This window comes from Pelodiscus sinensis, chromosome 22, assembly GCF_049634645.1.
Source record: "Pelodiscus sinensis isolate JC-2024 chromosome 22, ASM4963464v1, whole genome shotgun sequence".
Lineage (NCBI taxonomy): Eukaryota > Metazoa > Chordata > Testudines > Trionychidae > Pelodiscus > Pelodiscus sinensis.
Genome location: NC_134732.1, coordinates 554011 through 573371, shown reverse-complemented (window position 1 = coordinate 573371; position 19361 = coordinate 554011). Strand labels below are relative to the sequence as shown.

The following is a 19361-nucleotide window of genomic DNA, read 5'->3' as shown; positions in this document are numbered from 1 at the left end:
ACCCCAGGTCACCGGGGACCCCAGGGCCTGGGAAGGTTTGTTTGGACACTGGCTTTGTTGTTCAGAGTCCCGTGTCTGTGCACGTAGCTCGCTCCTTACTGACGACAGGCAAGAGCTCTGTTGTCACGCGTGGAAGGGCCCCTCTCCTGAGTGCTGCTGGCTACAGCATGGGAACCAGCATCCCAGAACATGCTCTGGCCTGGGCCAGGGGCCTGCAGAGCCCGATGTCACTGGGATTCCCATTCGGTTTCTGGGCTGACGAACACGGAAGGCAGAGGTGCAGACAGACCGAGTTCTTCATCAGATCTGTGCGAAGAAGAGCCTCTCGGGCCTGCGGGACACAGCGGGTGAGCAGCCAGCCCATGACGTACAGTACAGTAACATTCGGGGGAGGGGCAATCCCAGAGCGGTGCGGGAGGGACCCTCCACAGGGGAAACGTGCCTTTCCAGTGGGTGTGAGGGCCCTGAGTTTGGAGTGGAACCACGTGTGGAACAGCCCTCCTGGTGGCCTCTTCGTGGGACTCCCTGGAAGCAGGGACCCAGACGGAAGCAGGTGAAATTGAAAACAAGTGACTCCAACTTTGTCCGCCCTCCGGGAGAATCCTGAGGGAAGGTTTGCTCAGAGGTGCTGCCTGTTAACCTGGCCGTTTAGCACGTCCCTGTAGCAGTAACATTCCCAGACAGAGGGCACGCAGCAGAGTCAGTCCCCGAGTAACACCAGGGACAGGGCAGGTGTTGCTTTCCTTTCCTATCGCAGACCTATAGAGGGCGGGGAACCCCGATGGGCCAGCGTTTATTCCACCTTAATCCCGCGGCCCGTCGGGGACATCAGTTGGCGGCTCCTTCACGGCGCCACGAGCACGGGCGTGGACTTGGCGCGGTTCACCCCAATCCCAGACACCTGCCCCTTTTGCGGCGGGAGGGAGAACCTGGCGCACGCCTACCTCGAATGCGCCAGGTTGCAGCCCCTATTCCGGCTCCTCCAGAACCTCCTCTTGAGGTTCTGGCTGCACTTTTCCCCTCACCTTTTTATTTACGCACACCCAATCCGTGGCCCCACAAAGTCGCGAGACCTCGTCACCCTCCTCCTGGCCTTAGCGAAAGCTGCCGTCTATAATAGCAGGAGTAAGATGTTGGACGAGGGGTTCTCTGCGACTGTGGGGCCTATTTCCGCTCTTCCCTCGTATCACGAATCCGGGCAGAGTTCCTCTGGGCCGCGTCCACTGGCTCCATCGACAGCTTTGAGGAGCGGTGGGCGCTGTCCGGGGTTCTCTGCTCGGTGTCCCCATCCGGCTCCCTTATTTTAAGCCTGTGACCCGCACTCCTTGACCCTGTTGTCATTTTTTGTCCCCCGAATTCAGTTGAACATGGGTTCAGTGTCCCCCCCATAAGGTTGGGGAGGGGCTTTTAGAATGTGGGGGGGCTTTGCCCGCCCACCTTCCCATGATTTCAAATAGGCCCTTTTCCAACCCGTCCCTTGCCAGATGGGCCATCCTGATTGGAGAGAGTCCAGCAGAGGCAACCAGAGTGAGTCGGGGGCTGGAGCACGTGACCTACGAGGAGAGGCTGAGGGATTTGGGCTTATTTAGTCTGCAGAAGAGAAGAGTGAGGGGGGATTTGAGAGCAGCCTTCAGCTTCCTGAAGGGGGTTCCAAAGAGGCTGAAGAGAGACTGTTCTCAGTGGGGGCAGGAGCAATGGGCTCAAGTTGCAGTGGGGTAGGTCCAGGTTGGATATTAGAAAAAACTCATTTCCCTAGGAGGGTGGTGAAGCCCTGGGATGGGGTCCCTAGGGAGGGGGTGGAGTCTCCATCCCTAGAGGTGTTTAATTCCTGGCCTGACCAAGCCCTGGCTGGGTTGATTGAGTCGGGGTTGGTCCTGCTTTGGGCAGGGGGCTGGACTTGACTCCTGAGGTCTCTTCCAGCCCTAGGATTTGAGCTGTCACTGGCTTTCTCAGTGTCTCCATTTCAAGGACAGGGTTTACCTCCGAATCCCTTCCTCTCTGAAATCACAGCAGGCCGGGTGGCAGGGGTCGGCTGCTGGGATCTTATCTGACCAATCAAGCCCCAGGAAGACGTGTACTTGAAAGGGAAAGGCTCCCTTTTCAGCCGCTGTTTGAGACGCGCCCTGGAAGCTGTACAGGTCAGCTCTGGGTCTGAGTTTCACCCATTCCAGGGCTTGGAACCAGGCAGGAAGTTGCGAGGCAGCTATGAACTTCCCCACCTGAGGCAACACTGCCCTGGAAAGCACACATTACACCCAACCTAGTGCACCCTGCCTGGCTAACTGGCTAACCACGGAAAACCCCACATCAGATTGAAGCTAAATTGAATTTTGCTGCCTTCTTCGCACCTGGCTGCGATGCTTGCTAGGATCTAGCAAAGTAGCCAGGGGAGTGCATGGCGAGCACCTGCCATGCACTGGCCATGGGGCGTTTAATGTCCCACAGGCAATCTGAAACTCTGCCAGGCTCTGGGGCTGCTAATAACAGAGGGAAGCTTAAACGTTTCTCGTAGGAATATTGGATGTGTATTGTGTTTCATCCAAAAGAATCCAAAGCCATTTTCTGGGGTGATGCAGATGTTTGGTCACACACACGGATGCTCCCAAAGGGGTTCTTCATGGCTGCTGACATGCAGCCTCGCAGTCAGCACTGTAGAACAGCAGAGGACAGGCCCTGTCTGACTCTAGGGCCGTGGCCTGCTGAAGCTGCAGTCTAATGAAAGCTTAAACAGGCTGCGACACAAGTGTCCGGACTGAGAAAACGGCATCAAGCCTCCTTAACCATTTCAGCTGTAGCGTCTCCAGGCTCCTCTGCTCCCAGTCCTCCCCGCAGATCCCTTAACTTTCCCACTGAGAAGCTCGCTGCAGAGTTCGGCTGTGCCTGCCCTGGAGATGTACAGCGCCGGCAGCTCCCAGAGCACGGCAGAGAACCCGCCGTTGGGTCTCCGCAGCCGGCTGTCAGCGCAGTAGCGTGGCCACACTCGCGGTACTTCCAGCAGCTTTCGGAGCGGTGCACTCTGGGTAGCTCCCACAGCGCACCTCTTCCTCCTCTGCCACTGAGGCTTGTGGGAAGGTGCGGGGCATGCTGGGTCCTGTCCCACTGCCCCGTGGTGCCTCCCTTTGCATCCCAGCAACCCCTGCGTTTCTGTCCACATTTGGCGCCATCTTTCAGTGGCTTCTGTGCTGCACGCTCTGCAGGGCTAAGCTGCATGAGAAGAGGGGTTGAGTGCAGTGGCCGCTGGCAGGAGTCTGCAGGCTAGGGCAGTGAGGAGTCAAGTGTGGAATGTGGCAGTTGCCAACTGGGGACAGGCAGGTGGCCAAACTGTGTGGGAAAGAGTCTTGGGCCCCTGGCTGGCCCAGCTGCTCTGTCTGCAGTGCTAGGAGTTCCTGGGGCATGTCCGCTTGTGCTCTGTAATGTCATGTGGCTTCATGTTCCATACTCTCCTGTTCCCGCCTCTTGCTAGCCTGCCACTCCTTCACTGCCTCCTTTCCCTCGGTGCGCTGCAGCATGGCATCATGCAAAGGGGCCTCTTGAGTTTTTCACGGCCACAGTCTCATTCTGCACAGCCATTCGGCCGGGGATGACAAGGCAGCCTGGGATCCCGAGGCAAGATCTGTGCATTTTACAGAAGCACCTGATGGAGCACTGTGAGGATGGTTTGTAAACACAAGCACGAGTAACATACCGTTCATTAACTGGCTGTCCCAAGCCTCGTGCACATAAGCCACAGACCCCTCCCCAGACTCAAGAGCTAGCCACAGAGGTGGGGGAATTCGTTGGTCCGGTGCCTTACTGTGCTCGGGGCATGTGTATCTTGTGGAGAGCCGACACTGCTGAGAAGGGCCTAGTAATCTTACAGGCTGTGCTCATCCTGGAAGGTCTCTCACTGCTCAGGATGAGCAGGGAAGCAAAGGAGGGTCTTCTGCAAGCCTGCAGCTGCCACCCTGGCCCTTCTGCAGCGTACGTATGTGCAGCAATGGTTTCTCCCGGCCCCATGCTGGCACAGTGGTACAGGAATGTGCCCCTTTATCCGGCAAGGACCAAAGCAGCTCCTCCAAAGAACCTGCGGGAGTGGATTGCCCTGTGTCTCCATGAGCCTGGCCTGGAAATCCCCGAGGCCGATCATCACAAAGCACGAGTATCCGTCGACATCCTGTTCCACCTCTCCAAGTGGTCATATGTCAGAACAGCCTCACTCCGAGCCGAGCCTGCTCTCTGCCACAGCTCGACTCCCCAGATCAGAGCCCCGTCCCGGCTCTGTGGCTGGCTCGCTTCCTCCAGAGCAGAGAGCACCTGACTACATGCAGCCGTGGACGCGGAGTCATCCTCTGGCTCTGTTCCTCCTCCGTACCCTGGTGCACAACGGTCTCCTCCTGTCTTGGCCCAGCCCCCGAAGTATCCAGGGGGCTCTTTGCAGTGGGGTTAGGGTCACCCCCAAGCATGACAACCAGCTCTTTGTAGACGCTGCAAAGCGTCCCGGCCGTGGCCCCTTTCGGCCAGGTACCTAGAGATCTGCCCGTAGGTGTTGTCATTCCTACGGCTGCACAGCCTCCTCTCCCCACATGCCGGTGAGGTCCAGCCCCTTGGCCTGGCTCCAGGCCAGGGATCTCCTGGTGTGTGGAGCCACATGGCCAGCTGGAGAGATGCTGAGAACACACCAGGCGTCGCCAAGCAAACAGGAAGGGGCCCAAAGGCAAAGGGTGGGTCTGAGGGTTGGTCGCCTGAGAGCAGGGCAGCAGAGCTCAAACCAAGGACCAGAGAGTCAAGCACAGGCCTTGTGGGACGCGCCCAGCGCTGTGCCCGGCCAGGCTATCTCCACTGGCGCCCGGCGCAGACAGCTGGGCACCTCACGCTGAGACGGTTTTCCACAGCACTGCAACGGCAGAGTTTGTGCGCACTAAGCACCTGGACACCGCAGGAGTTACTGTGCTGGGAGCTGATTTACTGCGCTGCCACTTGCCGGTGTAAACGCGGCTTCAGCCAGGGCACGGTGTGGCAAAAATCCTAGGCCCTTGAAGGAGCATCCACGGAAACAGAAAACTCTGCCATGCGATTCATCCCTGTTTGCCCTCCCTCCCACGTGCGCACGCAGCCCCTCCAGCCCCCCCCTTCGCGCAAAAGCTGGGCAAGCGCTGTTCTTCCTGCCAGCCAGGAGAAAGCCGTTTAATAGCCTCTCAGTCCAAATCCGCTGCCCCGGGGATAAACAACGGAAACTGGTTTCAGATAAAGGCGGAAGCAGGAGCCAAGCTGGAAATGGATTGAAAAAGTGCAGGCGTCCCAAGTGACCCTCCCCAAGAGGAGAACTCCCTGCTTTGTTTGTTTTCTTTCATTCATTCGCCCCTCCAGAACGCTCCGGGACCCCAGGGTATGTCGTTTCTCCTCTTCCTCCGCCACTCCCACCACGTGTCTCTCTCCTGCTGCCTCAGGATCGCCTTGGCTAATTACTCTGGTACCTGTGCAATGGGGGGTGGGGAATGAAATAATAGGGGGTCTCTGACTGATCATGTGGGACAGCTCCTGCAGTGCCCTGGTGGCCCTGAGTTCCTTGAACTGCTGATCATTTCTGCAGCACACGTCCTTGGCGTGCGCGCGCGGGCGGGCGTGGGTCTCAACCAGCTGCTGGGGCCAGCTCTTCGATACAGCTAGCTGTCGGACGGCTTGCAGTGGGGAAACAAAGTCACAGCTTGAGCGTCAGTGGCTTGGCACGCAAGCCAGGCTCTGCGTTCACTAGACTTTGTTCTTAACCTTCTCCAGTGGACTGAGCTGCTGGCATCCCAAGTCACGCGCCTTGAACCTGAGTGCAGAGCCAGATGAGGTGGCTATCAAGCCACCAGGGCCTCCTGAAGCCCTGCTTATAGCTGCGCTTCCCCCAGCCAGACTGAACCAGTGGGGCCAACACAGCAACATGTTCCCGCTAGAGTCTTCTCCAGTGCGGCGGACACAGGAGGGGAACTGGGGGGAGTGGAAGAGAGGTCAGGCCGAGGACGGAACAGGAGATGGTCATGGAAAAAACGGAGGAAGAAGGAGAAATAAAGGGAAGTCAGAAATTTGGAGAAAATAGCAAGGGGCGGGGGGGGGATTCCAGGTAAAGTGCTAGAAGGGGAGGAAGTGTTTTTGAAAGGGTTTAAGCCCCTTTCTCCTCTTCCCCTCTCCCTCCCATCCATCCTCCTTCCAGCCCAGGATTCTTGACACCCTCACAAATGGGTTTACAGCTCACCATGACCAAACAGCCTCATCCCCGGGGTGTTTTCTCAGCCGCATCGCAATTGCTTAGTGAGTGTCTGAGCTGGGAAGGGACCCGACACATTCTGCTGCAGACTGGGCCGTAGCCTCCTCCCGCCTGGCCAGGTAAAGCGCTAACGGCTGGACAAGCGCTGGCCCGCCGACGCTGCAAGTCCGCTCCGTTTTGCTGGTTCAGGTGCACAGGCGACATAACCGAATGCCAGTAACTTAGACTGACTTAGAGCGGTGTCTGCCCAGCACGGTGCCCATGGGAAGTGCTCTCCACCACTACAGCTTCCAGCTCCAGACCTCCACAGGAGAGCGCTCCCGGAGCCCTGCATCAGCACAGCCCTGCTGGAGCCAGTCGCAGGCAGGCCTGGGGCAAAGTGAGCCCCATGTTTCTTCCCAATCCCCCAGTTTGCAGTGTCACCTCTGGCTTAGCCTGGGCTCTCTGCTGCAAGCAAAAGCAGCAGCTGATTGGTCACAAACTGTTTTGCATTGTCTAACCTGCTTAGGTTGCCAGCTTGGCTGCTCATATTCCTGGAGGTTTCATCACCTGACACAACTTTTAATTAAAGATGAATCTTTAATTCCTGGAGACTCCTGGCCGGTGCTGGATGGCTGGCAGCCCGACGCTGGCCTTCCCTCCCCCATCAGTGTGCCTGCAGCCCACTCTCGTGCTCCCCTGCCGCCTGGGCAGCAGCTGTTGCAGTTCGATTCCTGTCCCACCCATGGCCCGTCACAGTACCAGTGTGCTCATGCCCCATGGGAGGGGGTGCCCATTGTTCTGATGAGCGACCTGAAACACTTCCTCGTGCTTGGTAAAACCTGTTTGGCTGGACTGGCGATGCCAGGCCTGCGCTGCTGCAGCCTTGCTTTAGTGTCTAACCGAGGGTAGAGGGCGGGCACAGGGAGAGCTTGTTGTGAGACTTTGTTAATAAATACTGCTGAAGGGTGAGCGTGGCACAGCCTTGCCTGGGGCCACGTTCTGAACTCAGTGACCCCGCTGCTGTCTGCCCTTCTTCCACTGAAGCCAGCCGAGCTACTCGGGTTTGAGGCTGGTGTAAATGAAATCAGAATCTGAGCTGTGGTGTGTGTCTGTGTGCGCACACGTGAGCATTGGTACCTTACATTGACCAGACGGGGGGGGGGGGGGTCTGTGTGCGCACACGCGAGCATTGGTACCTTACATTGACCAGACGGGGCGGGGTCTGTGTGCGCACACGCGAGCATTGGTACCTTACATTGACCAGACGGGGGGGGGGTGTCTGTGTGCGTACACGCGTGCACTGGTACCTTACATTGACCAGATGGGGGGGTATCTGTGTGCGCACACGTGAGCATTGGTACCTTACATTGACCAGACGGGGGGGTGTCTGTGTGCGCACACGCGTGCATTGGTACCTTACATTGACCAGATGGGGGGGTGTCTGTGTGCGTACACGCGTGCACTGGTACCTTACATTGACCAGATGGGGGGGTGTCTGTGTGCCTATGAGGAGAGCTGAGGGATTTGGGCTTAGTCTGCAGAAGAGAAGAGTGAGGGGGGATTTGATAGCAGCCTCCAACTTCCTGAAGGGAGGTTCCAAAGAGGATGGAGAGAGGCTGTTCGCAGTAGTGACAGGTGGCAGAACAAGGAGCAATGGTCTCAAGTTACAGTGGGGGAGGTCAAGGTTGGATATTAGGAAAAACTATTTCCCTAGGAGATTGCTGAAGGTCTGGGCTGGGTTCCCTAGGGAGGGGGTGGAATCTCCATCCTGAGGGGTTTTTAAGTCTTGGCTTGACAAAGCCCTGGCTGGGATGATTTAAAAAACAACCAATGGGCTGGTATCACTTTGTAGACTAACAAAACATGTCGATGGGATCATGAGCATTCATGGGCACAGCCCACTTCTTCAGATGACCGGAGTTTTGAGTTTAGGGTGTGCAGATCCAAAATAAATAGGAGAGATGGGGGAAGGGGGAAAAAAGGAAGGGAGTGGGAAGCAAGGAGCAGAGGGTTTGAAAATATCAAAGGGAAAACCAAGTAGGCAGAACTGGTCACCTATAAGCACCTAAAAATTGGATAGTTAAAAGAAGCAGATAAGAATCATAGGTTAGCAATGGATAGGAAGGGTACCAGCGCAAGAATCTACACAGACAAAGAGCTGTTGGCACCTTCATTGAATGTTAGGTTGCTAATGTCCCAGCCATCCGTTATCTCGATTCAGGAGGCCATCAGAGTGAGAATTGAATTTGTGGATGAATTGTAATTCCAACGCCTCTTTGTGTATTTAGCTTGAATATTGGTTTGTGACAGGACTGCCACTTGAAGATCTTTTAAAGAGTGATTAGGTAGATTGAAGTGTTCCCCAATAGGTTTCTGTATGTTCCCTTTACATATATCTGATTTGTGTCCATTGATTCTTTTCCGCAGAGACTGTCCAGTTTGTCCAGTATATATAGCAGTGGGGCACTGCTGGCATTTGATGGCAGAGATCAAATTACTGGATGTGCAGTTAAATGATCCTCTGATTTGGTAGCTTATGTTGGTTCCAGTGATGAATTCACTTGTATAGATATGTGGGCCAAGATGGCACCACAGCTGATTGCAGGGCTGGGTTCCTGGATGCTTATGATGTGGTTGTGCAGCATGGTGACCAGAAAGAATTTCTTTCAGGTTGGGGGGTTGTCTGTAAGCGAGAATAGGCTTTTCCCTCAAGGCCTCTGAGAGTGAGGGATCATTTTCCAGGATGGGTTGTAGATTGTGTATAATACATTGGAGGGGTTTGAGTTGTGGACTGTAGGTGGAATTCTGTAATTCTCCCTTTTGGGTCTGTCTTGAAGTAGTTCATGTCTGGGTACTTTCTTGGCTCTGTCAATCTGTATTTTTCACTTCTCCAGGTGGGTATTTCAGGTGGGAATACTCTATAAAAATCCTGTAGGTGTTTGTCTCTGTCTGTGGGATCAGAGCAAATCCGGTTGTATCTTAGGGCTTGGCTGTATACAATAGATTGAGAAATGTGTCTGGGATGGAAGCTGGAGGCATGAAGGTAAGTGTAGCGGTCGGTGGGTTTCCGGATGATTGAGTTGGGGTTGGTCCTGCTTTGGGCAGGGGGCTGGACTCGATGACTCCTGAGGTCTCTCCCAACCCCAGGAGTCTATGATTCTAGTGGGCTGTGGAACCATAAGTTTCACACACCCTCACAAAGCTTTTGGGGGAATCCAGCCAGCCATTTATTTTGCATTTGACGGCAACTTCTCGTCTTCCCCAGGTTGACATTGTGTTCTAAAGGTTTTCATCCCTACTTTAAGAGCTGCTGGCGTTTTGCTGATCATGTCTTTTCTTCCCACCATCTCTGCAAGTAATTGTGGAATCTTCTCTTTGGTATTTGCTTAGATCCAGCCTGGGCTGGGTCCTGCTTGGTCACCCCAACGTATTTTGTTCTTGGCTTGAGTTTGATTTTCATGCCTCCAGTGTGACTGATCTCAGCAACTGTGGCCAGGAAGCCCTGGATCCGACAATGTGACTGTCTTGCTGGCATGTGTAGCCTGTATTTGCATTATTGGTCCCGCCTGGAGCTAAACTATCATCACTGCTTCTGCACCTCTGTGCACACCTGCTCCAGCGTCCTGTTGTGCTTCTAACCACCTGCACCTTCCTCTGCTTTCGCTTCCATCTGCCTGTCTCCTCCTCTTCTCCCTGCTATGTTCCCACACACTCTGCCTGCTCCTGTTCTCCTGACGTGTCCTCTTGTGTTCGGGCAGGGCCTTGTCTGTCCTGTGCAAGGTGTGGTCTGATCTCACATTGGCTGGGGGACGCTAAGGGAGGCCTGTTACCTTTGGGGGTTTGCATCTGGCTGATGCAGAAGCCGTTCTCAGCCTCCATCCGCACCGTCTGCACACTGTGGAGCCTGACACACCTGCTCCTGGGGGCATGGGGCATGACCGACAGCCCTGGCTTCAGCCAACAGCATTATTGGTACATTTCCTCTTTGAGTCTCTTCCTTTGCAGGAGCTCAAAGCACTTCATGAGTATTGGCTAATTTGGCCTCCCAACGGTGCTGTCATGTAGGGGACTATGACACAGCCAGGGAGACTGACGCATAAGGAAGCTGATCATGCAGAGTCTCATCAGATAGCAAAGAATAGGATTCAGGGGTCTTATTTCCAGCACTTTTCATTAAGCACAAGATCATTCTGTGTCTCTTCAAGGTACAGCCAGGGTCACAGTGAATTCAAGTCACCACCCACCATGCTCCCAGCAGCGGGCTGTTCACCAGAGCCCCTCGTGCTGCCAGGGAAGGACCACGCTAGCAAAACCCGGCTGTGGAATGCTCTACTGGTGGAAGCTGCAGAGCGTAAGGCTGCTTGTTGAATCTTAGTAAGTTTAGTCTCATTTTTGTAAGTTGATGGGAGAGCTGATCAACCTGTGTAAGTAAAAATAAAATTCTTGTCAAAGAACTGGCAGCTTTCTAGTGATTTCTGTAGGGCTGGCGATTTGAAGGCTGTAATGCAGAACGGATGAGTTCTGAAATGTGTTCCAATTCGACATACATTTGGGGGTTGCTTGAAGGAATCCTTGGTGAAATTCTCCATTACACAGGAAGTCAGTCTACATACGATAATGTTCCTTTTCATAGGCAAATCTGTGCATCAGTGGGCAGATCTCGTTGAAAGTGGCCTTCCAGGTGTGTTGTGGAAATGGTCCTGCTCTTCCTGGGGTAAGAGTAGGTTTCACAGTTGCCTTGAGATGAGAGGAATTACTAATGGTTTGCAGTGGTGTGCGTGGATGGAACAAATCCAGACATCTCCTTGCCCCAAATGGGCCAAGTGGTGGTGTTTGGACTACAAGCCATTTGGCCCAGAGGTTTTATCCAATCAGCGGCCACGGCTCTGTGGAGATCGCTGGGGCAGCTTGCAGGGGGTGACATGCTGCTGCAATCGGAGAGACTGCTGTGCGGATTCTCACCTCCGTCCAGTTCGCTGGAGATCAAAGGACCACTTGCTCTGTCAGATGAAAGCGGCGTCAGGCAGCAGGGCTGAGAAGTGGGGAGGGAGGAGGGGCAGCTCAGCAAGTGGTTCCCTGCTGTCTCCCCGTGGGGCTCAGCACGCTGTGAAGGTGTCACCTGAACTTTGTACTTTCCCAGGGTAGCAGACGCGGCTTCCTGGCTGTGCGTAGGAGTCACTGCTCCACAGAGACAGGCTGGGAGCAGGCCGCCGAGCTCCCGGCTAACCACAGGCAGCAGCTACACAGCTGCAACAGGCAGACCCCGCAGTGCATCTCCTGGGGCCAGGCGCTAGGACTGTGCTCTAGCATGGAGACAGGCTGGTGCAGAGCAGAGCAGTCTGGATGTGGAGCCATGGGAGGAGACAACCTGCTGTGGTGCCCCGCTATGAAATGATTGCGCACTCCTGATCTGGCCCTGCCGTGGGGAGCTGAGTTAAGCAAAGCCGAGCCTGGGCTCCTTTTGCTATTTTCCCACTGTGGCTCAGCTCCACCAATAGCAAATGGGTTAAGCTGCATGTCACGCAGCACTGCTGTGAACACTGTTGGGTGGACCGTGGTTAGGTGAGGGCCAACTAAAGCGATCTTGTCCAGTCTGTTTTCAATGACAAGTCCACCTTTGCAGCTAAATGGATTTTTCATGACAAATCTCAGCTTTCTGGGAGAAAACCCTGAGTCTTCTGCTGAGAAAACAAGCCCCCGAAAAGCAAAACGCTGGATTTGGCAATGCCTTCGACGTGCCTCAGCTGGTGTCATTTGATGTGCCTCATGCCCCAGTCCGCTTCTATCAGCCAGGCACCCCCAGCCAGACTACACCTCCCATGATGCATCACAGCAGTTCCAGGGAGTGGGGGATTAGTGCTTCATGTCATCTAGGGAGGGACCCCAGCCCATAGAAGAAAATTAGGGCATGAGGCACCAGAATGATTCAGAAGGCCAATTTCATAGGGTATGGCTGCCCCTTGGGCTGTGTCTAGACTACATGCCTCTGTCAGCAGAGGCATGTAGATTAGACACATAGGCAAAGGCAAATGAAGCCGCGATTTAAATGATCGCGGCTTCATTTACATTTACATGGCTGCCGCGCTGAGCCGACAAACAGCTGATCAGCTGTTTGTTGGCTCGCGCGCTAGTCTGGACGCTCCCCTGCCGACATCAAAGCCCTTTGTCGGCAGCCCCGTTATTCCTCGTGGAATGAGGTTTACCGGGGCTGCCGACAAAGGGCTTCGATGTCGACAGGGGAGCGTCCAGACTAGCGCGCGAGCCGACAAACAGCTGATCAGCTGTTTGTCGGCTCAGCGCGGCAGCCATGTAAATGTAAATGAAGCCGCGATCATTTAAATCGTGGCTTCATTTGCCTTTGCCAAAAAAACAAATCTACATGCCTCTGCCGACAGAGGCATGTAGTTTAGACGTACCCTTGGTGTCTCCTGCAGGCTAAGTATAGCGTGGCTACACCTCTCTGCCTCAGTTTCCCTCCCTCCTTTGGCTTTGCGCACTCCAGTTTGTGTTGGAGATGTAGCTTGGCCCTCTGGCCAAATGATAAACAAACAGAACCTCTTCCAAGGTAGCAAAAGTCCAACTGAAGAATCTCAAATAAACAAAAAGCTTCTTCTGCCCGTCACGTCTTCACTTCGGCTTGCTTTCTGCTCCTGTTCCCAGCGCCTGCTGGGTGACCTTTGAGAATCTATCTCTTCTCTGCTCCTTGGCCCCAAGCTGGTTCCCTGGAATACCCTTTTCAGCCCCTTTCTAGGCTCTGTTTCTTGCATTCTTCCCTGCGCTGCTGTAGAGCATAGGACCCCCCAGGCTCGCTCCTCAGCCACCTGCAGGCCTCAGCTCATGGCCAAACACAAGGGGTTGTCTGCTCCTGTGGCCCCACATCCTGATTGTTCCCTCTCAGCCTTCTGTAAGGTCCAGCTGTCTGTCCTTAGTGCTGCTCAGTCGGACTGGGAAGCATTAATTAATTCTGGCCTAGCTGTGGCTGGTCCTGTTTCCACAGACAGGGTCCCGTTACTAACTGTGAACAAAGTCAGAACTAATTAGGACTTGTGTTTGGTTCCAAGCCATCAGCGAATCATTTCCATGCAGTAAGGTGCACTGTCATTTCGAGAGAAATTTTCAAACTCAAAAGTTTTCAGGTTTCAGTTTATCTCTAAAAAGGTGCAATTTTCCCACAAACAAACTATTTGTGTATTTTTCTAAGCACAGAGCAGAAAAGGAAGAGTAGCACAGACAAAGAAAAAAGCACCCCAGTGTGACATGGAGTGGTTGCATCTCATGTTATTAAAGGGGGTGCTTTGCTTTGGGTGCACCCTACAATTTCAGATGAGTTTGTGCCGGCAGCAGATCTGCTTGGGCGTGGGATGCGAGACTGAGGTTTTCCCATGATCTCCAAGGAGCACCTGGTGTCCTCTGGGCTAGGAACCAGGACTCTCCCTAAAGCCTTTCCACAACTTAGCTTCCCTTCGCCACCAAAACCAGGAAGGGGGGAGTGTGTGAACCCTGACAGGAAGCGGAAGTTTTTAAAGCTCTGTGAAGTGGGCAGGGGAGGGAAGAGATGCTGCCTCTGACACTGGGATCCCTGTGCTCTGACTATCCAGTGAGGAGACAAGCGACTGCAGGGCAAACTCTCAGCCTCAGAATGTTCACTCCGGACACCCGGACAGCTTGTCTTTCATCCCAGATGCAGAGCCTAGCCCAAGCGCCTCGTTTCAAGCCAGCCTGGGCCAGGGTGTGACTCCATGTTGAAAACCAGAGAACTTTGCCCAGAGGGGAGAGCAGCTAGGACCTAGCAGTGTGGGCCGAGCTGAGCTTTGGGTTCACGCTTCAGCCAGTGGGGCGTGGAGAGGCTGGAATCTAGCGTGGCTCATGATCCAGGAACCAGCTGGCCAGAAAGCACCCATGGGCTTGTCACCAGTCAGTGCCCAGGAATGAAACCCTGTGTTCTGGCCCAGTGGTACCAAAGCCTGAGCAGCTGCAAGTGCAAACCCCTTTCCGTGGAAGGGCCTGGAGCATGGGGCAGACACCAGCGGTGGGAATGGGCAGGAGGCAAAGGGGCAGATTGGAACCAGCGTTGCCCGGCTGCCGAGCTTGATTGAGATGGCAGCTTCTAAACTTGCCTGTCAGGTCAGGCGGGCAGTGGCAGTGCAGACTCTGCCGCTCCCATTGTGCCACCTAGCCCCAGGTTTGCAGGTAGCTCCATGACTGGGACACTGGCAGAGAAGCAGACGTCTTACTCAGACCAGACAGGCGGGGAAGAGGGAGGCGGTGTAGCCTTGTGTATGAAAAGTGTCTACTTGGGCCAGTGTTCCCTCTGATTTTGTGTACAAAGACTCTTATCCAGACCCTCGGAGCCCTCCCCAGGCACATCCACCCAGCAGGCCTCAAGGCCCCAGCCCTCCAGCTTACCTGCCACAGCACAGCAGAGAGGAGGGTGCCTGACCGAGACCCGGCTGAGCCTACACAAAGCTCTGTCCACAGAGGAGGGCTGGATTCTGAACTCTACAGAACCCGCCATGCTGGGTCTGCTCTCACCATAGGCGCAACAGGACCCTGCTCCCCCTTCCCCCCGCGCTCACACCCAGCACGAGCCCCTCCTAGAAAAGTGTTTTGCACCTTCGGCTGCAGTAGGGGGGAAAGAGAGGGGCTAGTGCCCCAGCCTCCGCTGGCGTGGTGGCTTCCGAAGCCTTGCTGCACACCTTCCCGCCGGTGAGCACCTCGCACCAGCCAGGCTGGCACTGTGCTTTTGACCTCCCTTGACCCCGGTTGCACTGCAGGCTCTAGGGGAAGCAAATTAACACAGAAGGCAGGATGTCAGTGCTGGGAGAAATCTGCTCGGTTCCATGTGGCCCATTCCCCACAATTGTGCATAGTAAATCCTGCAGTGATGTATTTCCTAGCTTAGTTCTCAATGGCCCGTGTATGGAGCATGCACGTCTCTTCCGGGGCGGGCGGCCTAAACCCCAACGCTGTGAAAAAGATTTGTGAGCAACAATGAACCTGCTTTCTAGTGGGGTCTCCTGTCGTTTGGCCCCTTAGCAGCCCGATATCCACGGAGTTGCACCGTAACCGGCACGTGGCGCGATGACACCTGCCAGTACAGAACTTGCTGCTTCCAAGTAAAGAGCTGGCCTGTGGCTCTCCACTCTGCACTTGTATTGCCAGCCACTTCTCCAGCAGCAACCTTACTGAGAACATGGGGAGTCCAGGGACAGCCTTGTGCCACTCCCGTGATGGGCTGTTGTGCGCTCCCCGGAGGCTGGGGGCCCTGGGCACAGGTTCTGTCCTGCTTCTCGCATGGCTTGGGGCACATAGAGGGTGGTTTCTCTCTTTCTGATGGGAATTCTGCACTGGTGTGAGATGCTACATTACTAGCACTACGGACTGCAGTCGAGAGCATAAACCAGGCGAAGCCCAGCTTGGCCAGCAGCAGTGCCCTCAGCTGGAGTGTTTCAGCCCGGAGCAGGCCGGGCCGCTCTGGCGGAGAGGGAAGTGCAGTTGCCCCCCGCCAGTCCTGCTGTGGGGCAGAGGGGGCTGTTGTGTAAAAGCTCTGAGGGGAATTAGAAAAGAAGAATTTGTATTGAATTCCACTGAGGCAAGCAGGGAGGGCAGCAGGAGAGACCAGTTCCACAGACTCCCTCAGGACACTACATTGGAAGCGTTGCAGCCTGGACAAGCTGGGTTCACACCGAGGGGCTTGGGGCTTTTAGTGCCAGTGATGTCTTGTCACGCGGAATCTCTGGGCCTGGGCCGAGCCCGGCAGCCTGTCTCCGGTTGGCAGCAAAGAACTGTCTAGTGCAAGTGCCTGGGGGCAGTCAGGCCGTCTGCGCTGAGGCAGTGACCTGCGGCAGAGGGCACTGGAGCACGCTGCCTGGCTTGCTGGAAGATTTCAAGGGTTGTCCATTTTGGGTGGGTTTGTGTTGATACTGCAGTGGCCTTGGCACAAACCGGCTTCAGCCTGTCGACACGGCTCTGAGCTCAGGATATCCCCACTGGGGCCAGTGCGCTCTAGTGAATCCCTCTGGGACGCGGGCACTGCCTGCCCACTGCAGCCGTAGCACTAGTGCCAGTGGTGCGCCGGCTCTAGCCCTGGATCTGGAGCTGGCGATTGTTGTGTGACCAGGCGCGGGGATGGGGCCAGACGCAGCTTTCACCGGAGCTGGCTCTGTTGTGAAGACAAGCCCTGGGAGTGCTGCTGACCTCCGCTCTGTCTGCATTTGGAGCTGGGCTGGGGTGCACCCCAAAGCACAGGCAGTGCCGTGGTTCAAACCCACCAGGACTCTGGCTCACGCCTGCATCCTGGGGCTACCACCGCACAGTAGCGTGGTGAAAGCTACTTACAGGTCGTGGAAAATGCTGTGCTAGAGAGCGTGGCCTGGCAGCTCCCTTCCATTCAGTACAGCTGGCTCTCTCTGCCCCAGCCTCTCTGACTGACTCACGCCTGAGGCCCACGCTGCTCCCTACAGAATACACCCAGGCAGCGCCCAAACTTTACAGCTCACAGTTACTACCCTAAGTCAGGTCAGGGGAACGTCACCATCTGAAAAATGCCAGAAGCAGGTACAGGAAACTCAGACAAAAATAGCTCAGTATTGGCCTGCAAAGTGATGTGGATTCAGCCTGGTACCCTTTGAAAGAGGCCTTTTTGAGACATGCTTTGCAGAGTGTGGTAATTTAATCCAGCTATTGACATAGACACAATATGGACACATGAACTTAGCTAGAATCCATGTGAGTTGTTGTGTTGAGATGGTAAGTGCTTGGGAACAGGTCCAGTGATATTTTACTGCAACTAATATTCAAGCCTCCACCTATGTTTAATAAATCTAGAGCGCTGATGCCAACCCCCCCCAAAAACAAACAACAGTTGGAGAGTTGATAGATAGATGCTGGGTCTGCCAGTGCTTTGTCTCTTCTTTTTAGCACTGCCAGGTATTGTGCTAGTTCCATTGTTAAAGATAGCCTCCAAATCAATGTAAAATAGTGGGGCTCTGTGCTGTTTTTTGCCTTCTTCTGATGGATAAAAAAGCACTTGCACCTTTCCTCCCTCGCAGTTTTGTTTTGGTTTTCTGCTTGTTTTTACCTTAAAAATCTCAGGAATGTCACTCTGCTCTTACCTGGTTCTTCTGCAGGCTGTGCCTTGACAGCAGCCACACCTTGATTGGAAGAGCCAATTAGCCCATTACATCTTGAGCAAAGACTCCCTCTGTCCAGGTGAGAAGTACGGTAGTTGTTGAAGTTACACAGACATTAAGAGCAAAGAGTTTTGAACAGCAAGAGCCAACCCCCAAGTCAACATTACCCCATTTTCCCTCTTGCTGCACCATTTCCCTAGTTCTCCAGTCTGGCTGACATGGAAGGGTGAGAATGACACTTTGTTGGCCTAAGTCTGTCCCTGTTCCATGTGAAGTTAAACTAAGTTGTGTGGTTCTGCACATCACCCCCAATAGCAGATTGTCCCACCCCACTTCTCCCAAACCGAATTCGGCATGCAGCTTCCTCTTATCAGATCCTGAAGCAGGGTCAGGGTTTGGTTGTGCCAGGACAATGGGATGTGCCAGGATGGGATCGCTTCTCATCAAGCCAAACAGAAAAGAGACGGAATCACCAGGCAGGTGAAAGGGGCTGACTGGGCGCACCCTCTCCCTGCTGTCCAGGACTGACCTCGCCCCAAGCCTCTATGACCCAGGCACCCTTGTGGGAGGTGAGTGAAGCTCCTCCTCTGCTCCAGTTCCTATGGGGACATTGCTGGCTGGTCCCCTTCGTCAGGGAGCGAGGGGAAAGTGCACCATTTGTTGCATTCCTCACTCTGACTGGGGAGCCTAGGGAGCAGATGACCTGCCCCAGCGGGGAGGGGACACTCCCTCCCCCCTCAGCTGTGCCCGCTGAAGCTGCAGCAGCCATGGAGAGGCGCTTCTCACCTGGTCCTAAGCTGCTGCAGAGACAAGACTGGGGTTGTCCTCTCTCCCCGGGGCAGCCTGCATCCCGCCCCCTCCTCCCCAGCCCCACCCCAAAGCACTGATTGAAATGAAGGAAAAAACCAACGAAAAGGAGTTGAGTTAAGGACCCGAGCAGCATGGGGTGGGTAACTCTTCTAGAGTGACTGCGTAAGAATCTCCGCTTTCGTTTCAACACCAGCAAACAGGACGCATCTCGCCCTCCCGGCTGTGGAGAAACGCTCGACCACAAGGCTCCTTGGAGCTCCAGCCCCAGAAGGCAAAGAGAAAACCCAATGCAGATTATTTTTTAAAAATCTCCTGAGTTTCAAGTCAGTCTGAGGCTTGAGGGGCAGCGCGTGAGCCGCACGTGTTGGAAGTCCGGACGCGGTGGGGGCGGTGACAACACCAGTGATCTCTGCAGTCGTGTGTAGCACCAGTTCCGTGTTGATCCAGCACTGAGCACAGCGGGGGCCTGGGTTCCCATAATGCTCCTGGGACAGAGCACAGGGGGTTTCTCAGAGAGAGCAGAAAGGGACTGGGATGTAATTAATTAATCCGGCTGATGAGCTGACGACCCAATTAGCCCATCAGCTCACAACTGCTCAGAAGGCACAAGTGAGAGACAGTCTCAGAGCTGGTTGAAGCAGAGACCTCAGCAAAGGGAGACCTCTCATCTCAAGCCCCGGGGGTCATGCTCAGGGGAAGCTTCTGGGGACCAGGAAGGTGTTGGTGGACGGAGCACACCTAACCGGCAAGGTGTGGCTACACAGCTAGTGTCCTCAGAGTGGGTCTGCGGCGCTAGAAGGCAGGATGGGCCTGCAGTCCGCTACAAAGCCTGATGGGTGCTCAGCAGTCTGGAGCGTGCAACCACGATGCACCTAATACACGAGTCCAGCGCCGAGGCCCCGGGGGAATGTAAAGAACTCGGAAATGGGAGCCAGCTGCCCACCCTCCTGCAGCTGCTCCAGGTCTGGTGTAGAAGTTGTTACGTGCTAACGCGCAGCAGCGCTTGTCTGGGCACCTCCCCATCCCCGCAGCAGCCAGCCTGACCCTTCCTCTGTGCACAAGGCCGTGCTAAAGCCTTGGGGAGAGGCTGAGGCCTTTCAGGAAAATCAGCGCTGCGGCCCTTGATGTAGCGGGTCTAGTAAAGACCCACGAATCGGTTCCAGGACTCCTGCTCCCTGCGAGGAGCAAGGGAGGCCGGCAGGAGCCAT

The 19361-nt window shown here is 55.0% G+C and overlaps 1 protein-coding gene across 9 annotated transcripts in view; it reads left to right on the top strand.

Annotated features, from left to right (window-relative positions):
• Positions 1-19361, top strand: part of EXD3 (exonuclease 3'-5' domain containing 3) — a 353448-nt gene that overhangs the window by 289172 nt on the left and 44915 nt on the right. Inside the window, exon 20 of one of the 9 annotated variants that reach the window (XM_075905836.1) lies at positions 17341-17367. The exons of 7 other annotated variants lie outside the window; for them this stretch is intronic. In XM_075905836.1, the coding sequence (XP_075761951.1) occupies positions 17341-17352 (12 nt within the window). In that variant the 3' untranslated portion in view covers positions 17353-17367. Of the gene's footprint in view, positions 1-10416; positions 11424-17340; positions 17368-19361 lie in introns of those variants that run through there. One more of the 9 variants, XM_014570612.3, reaches the window with a different exon arrangement.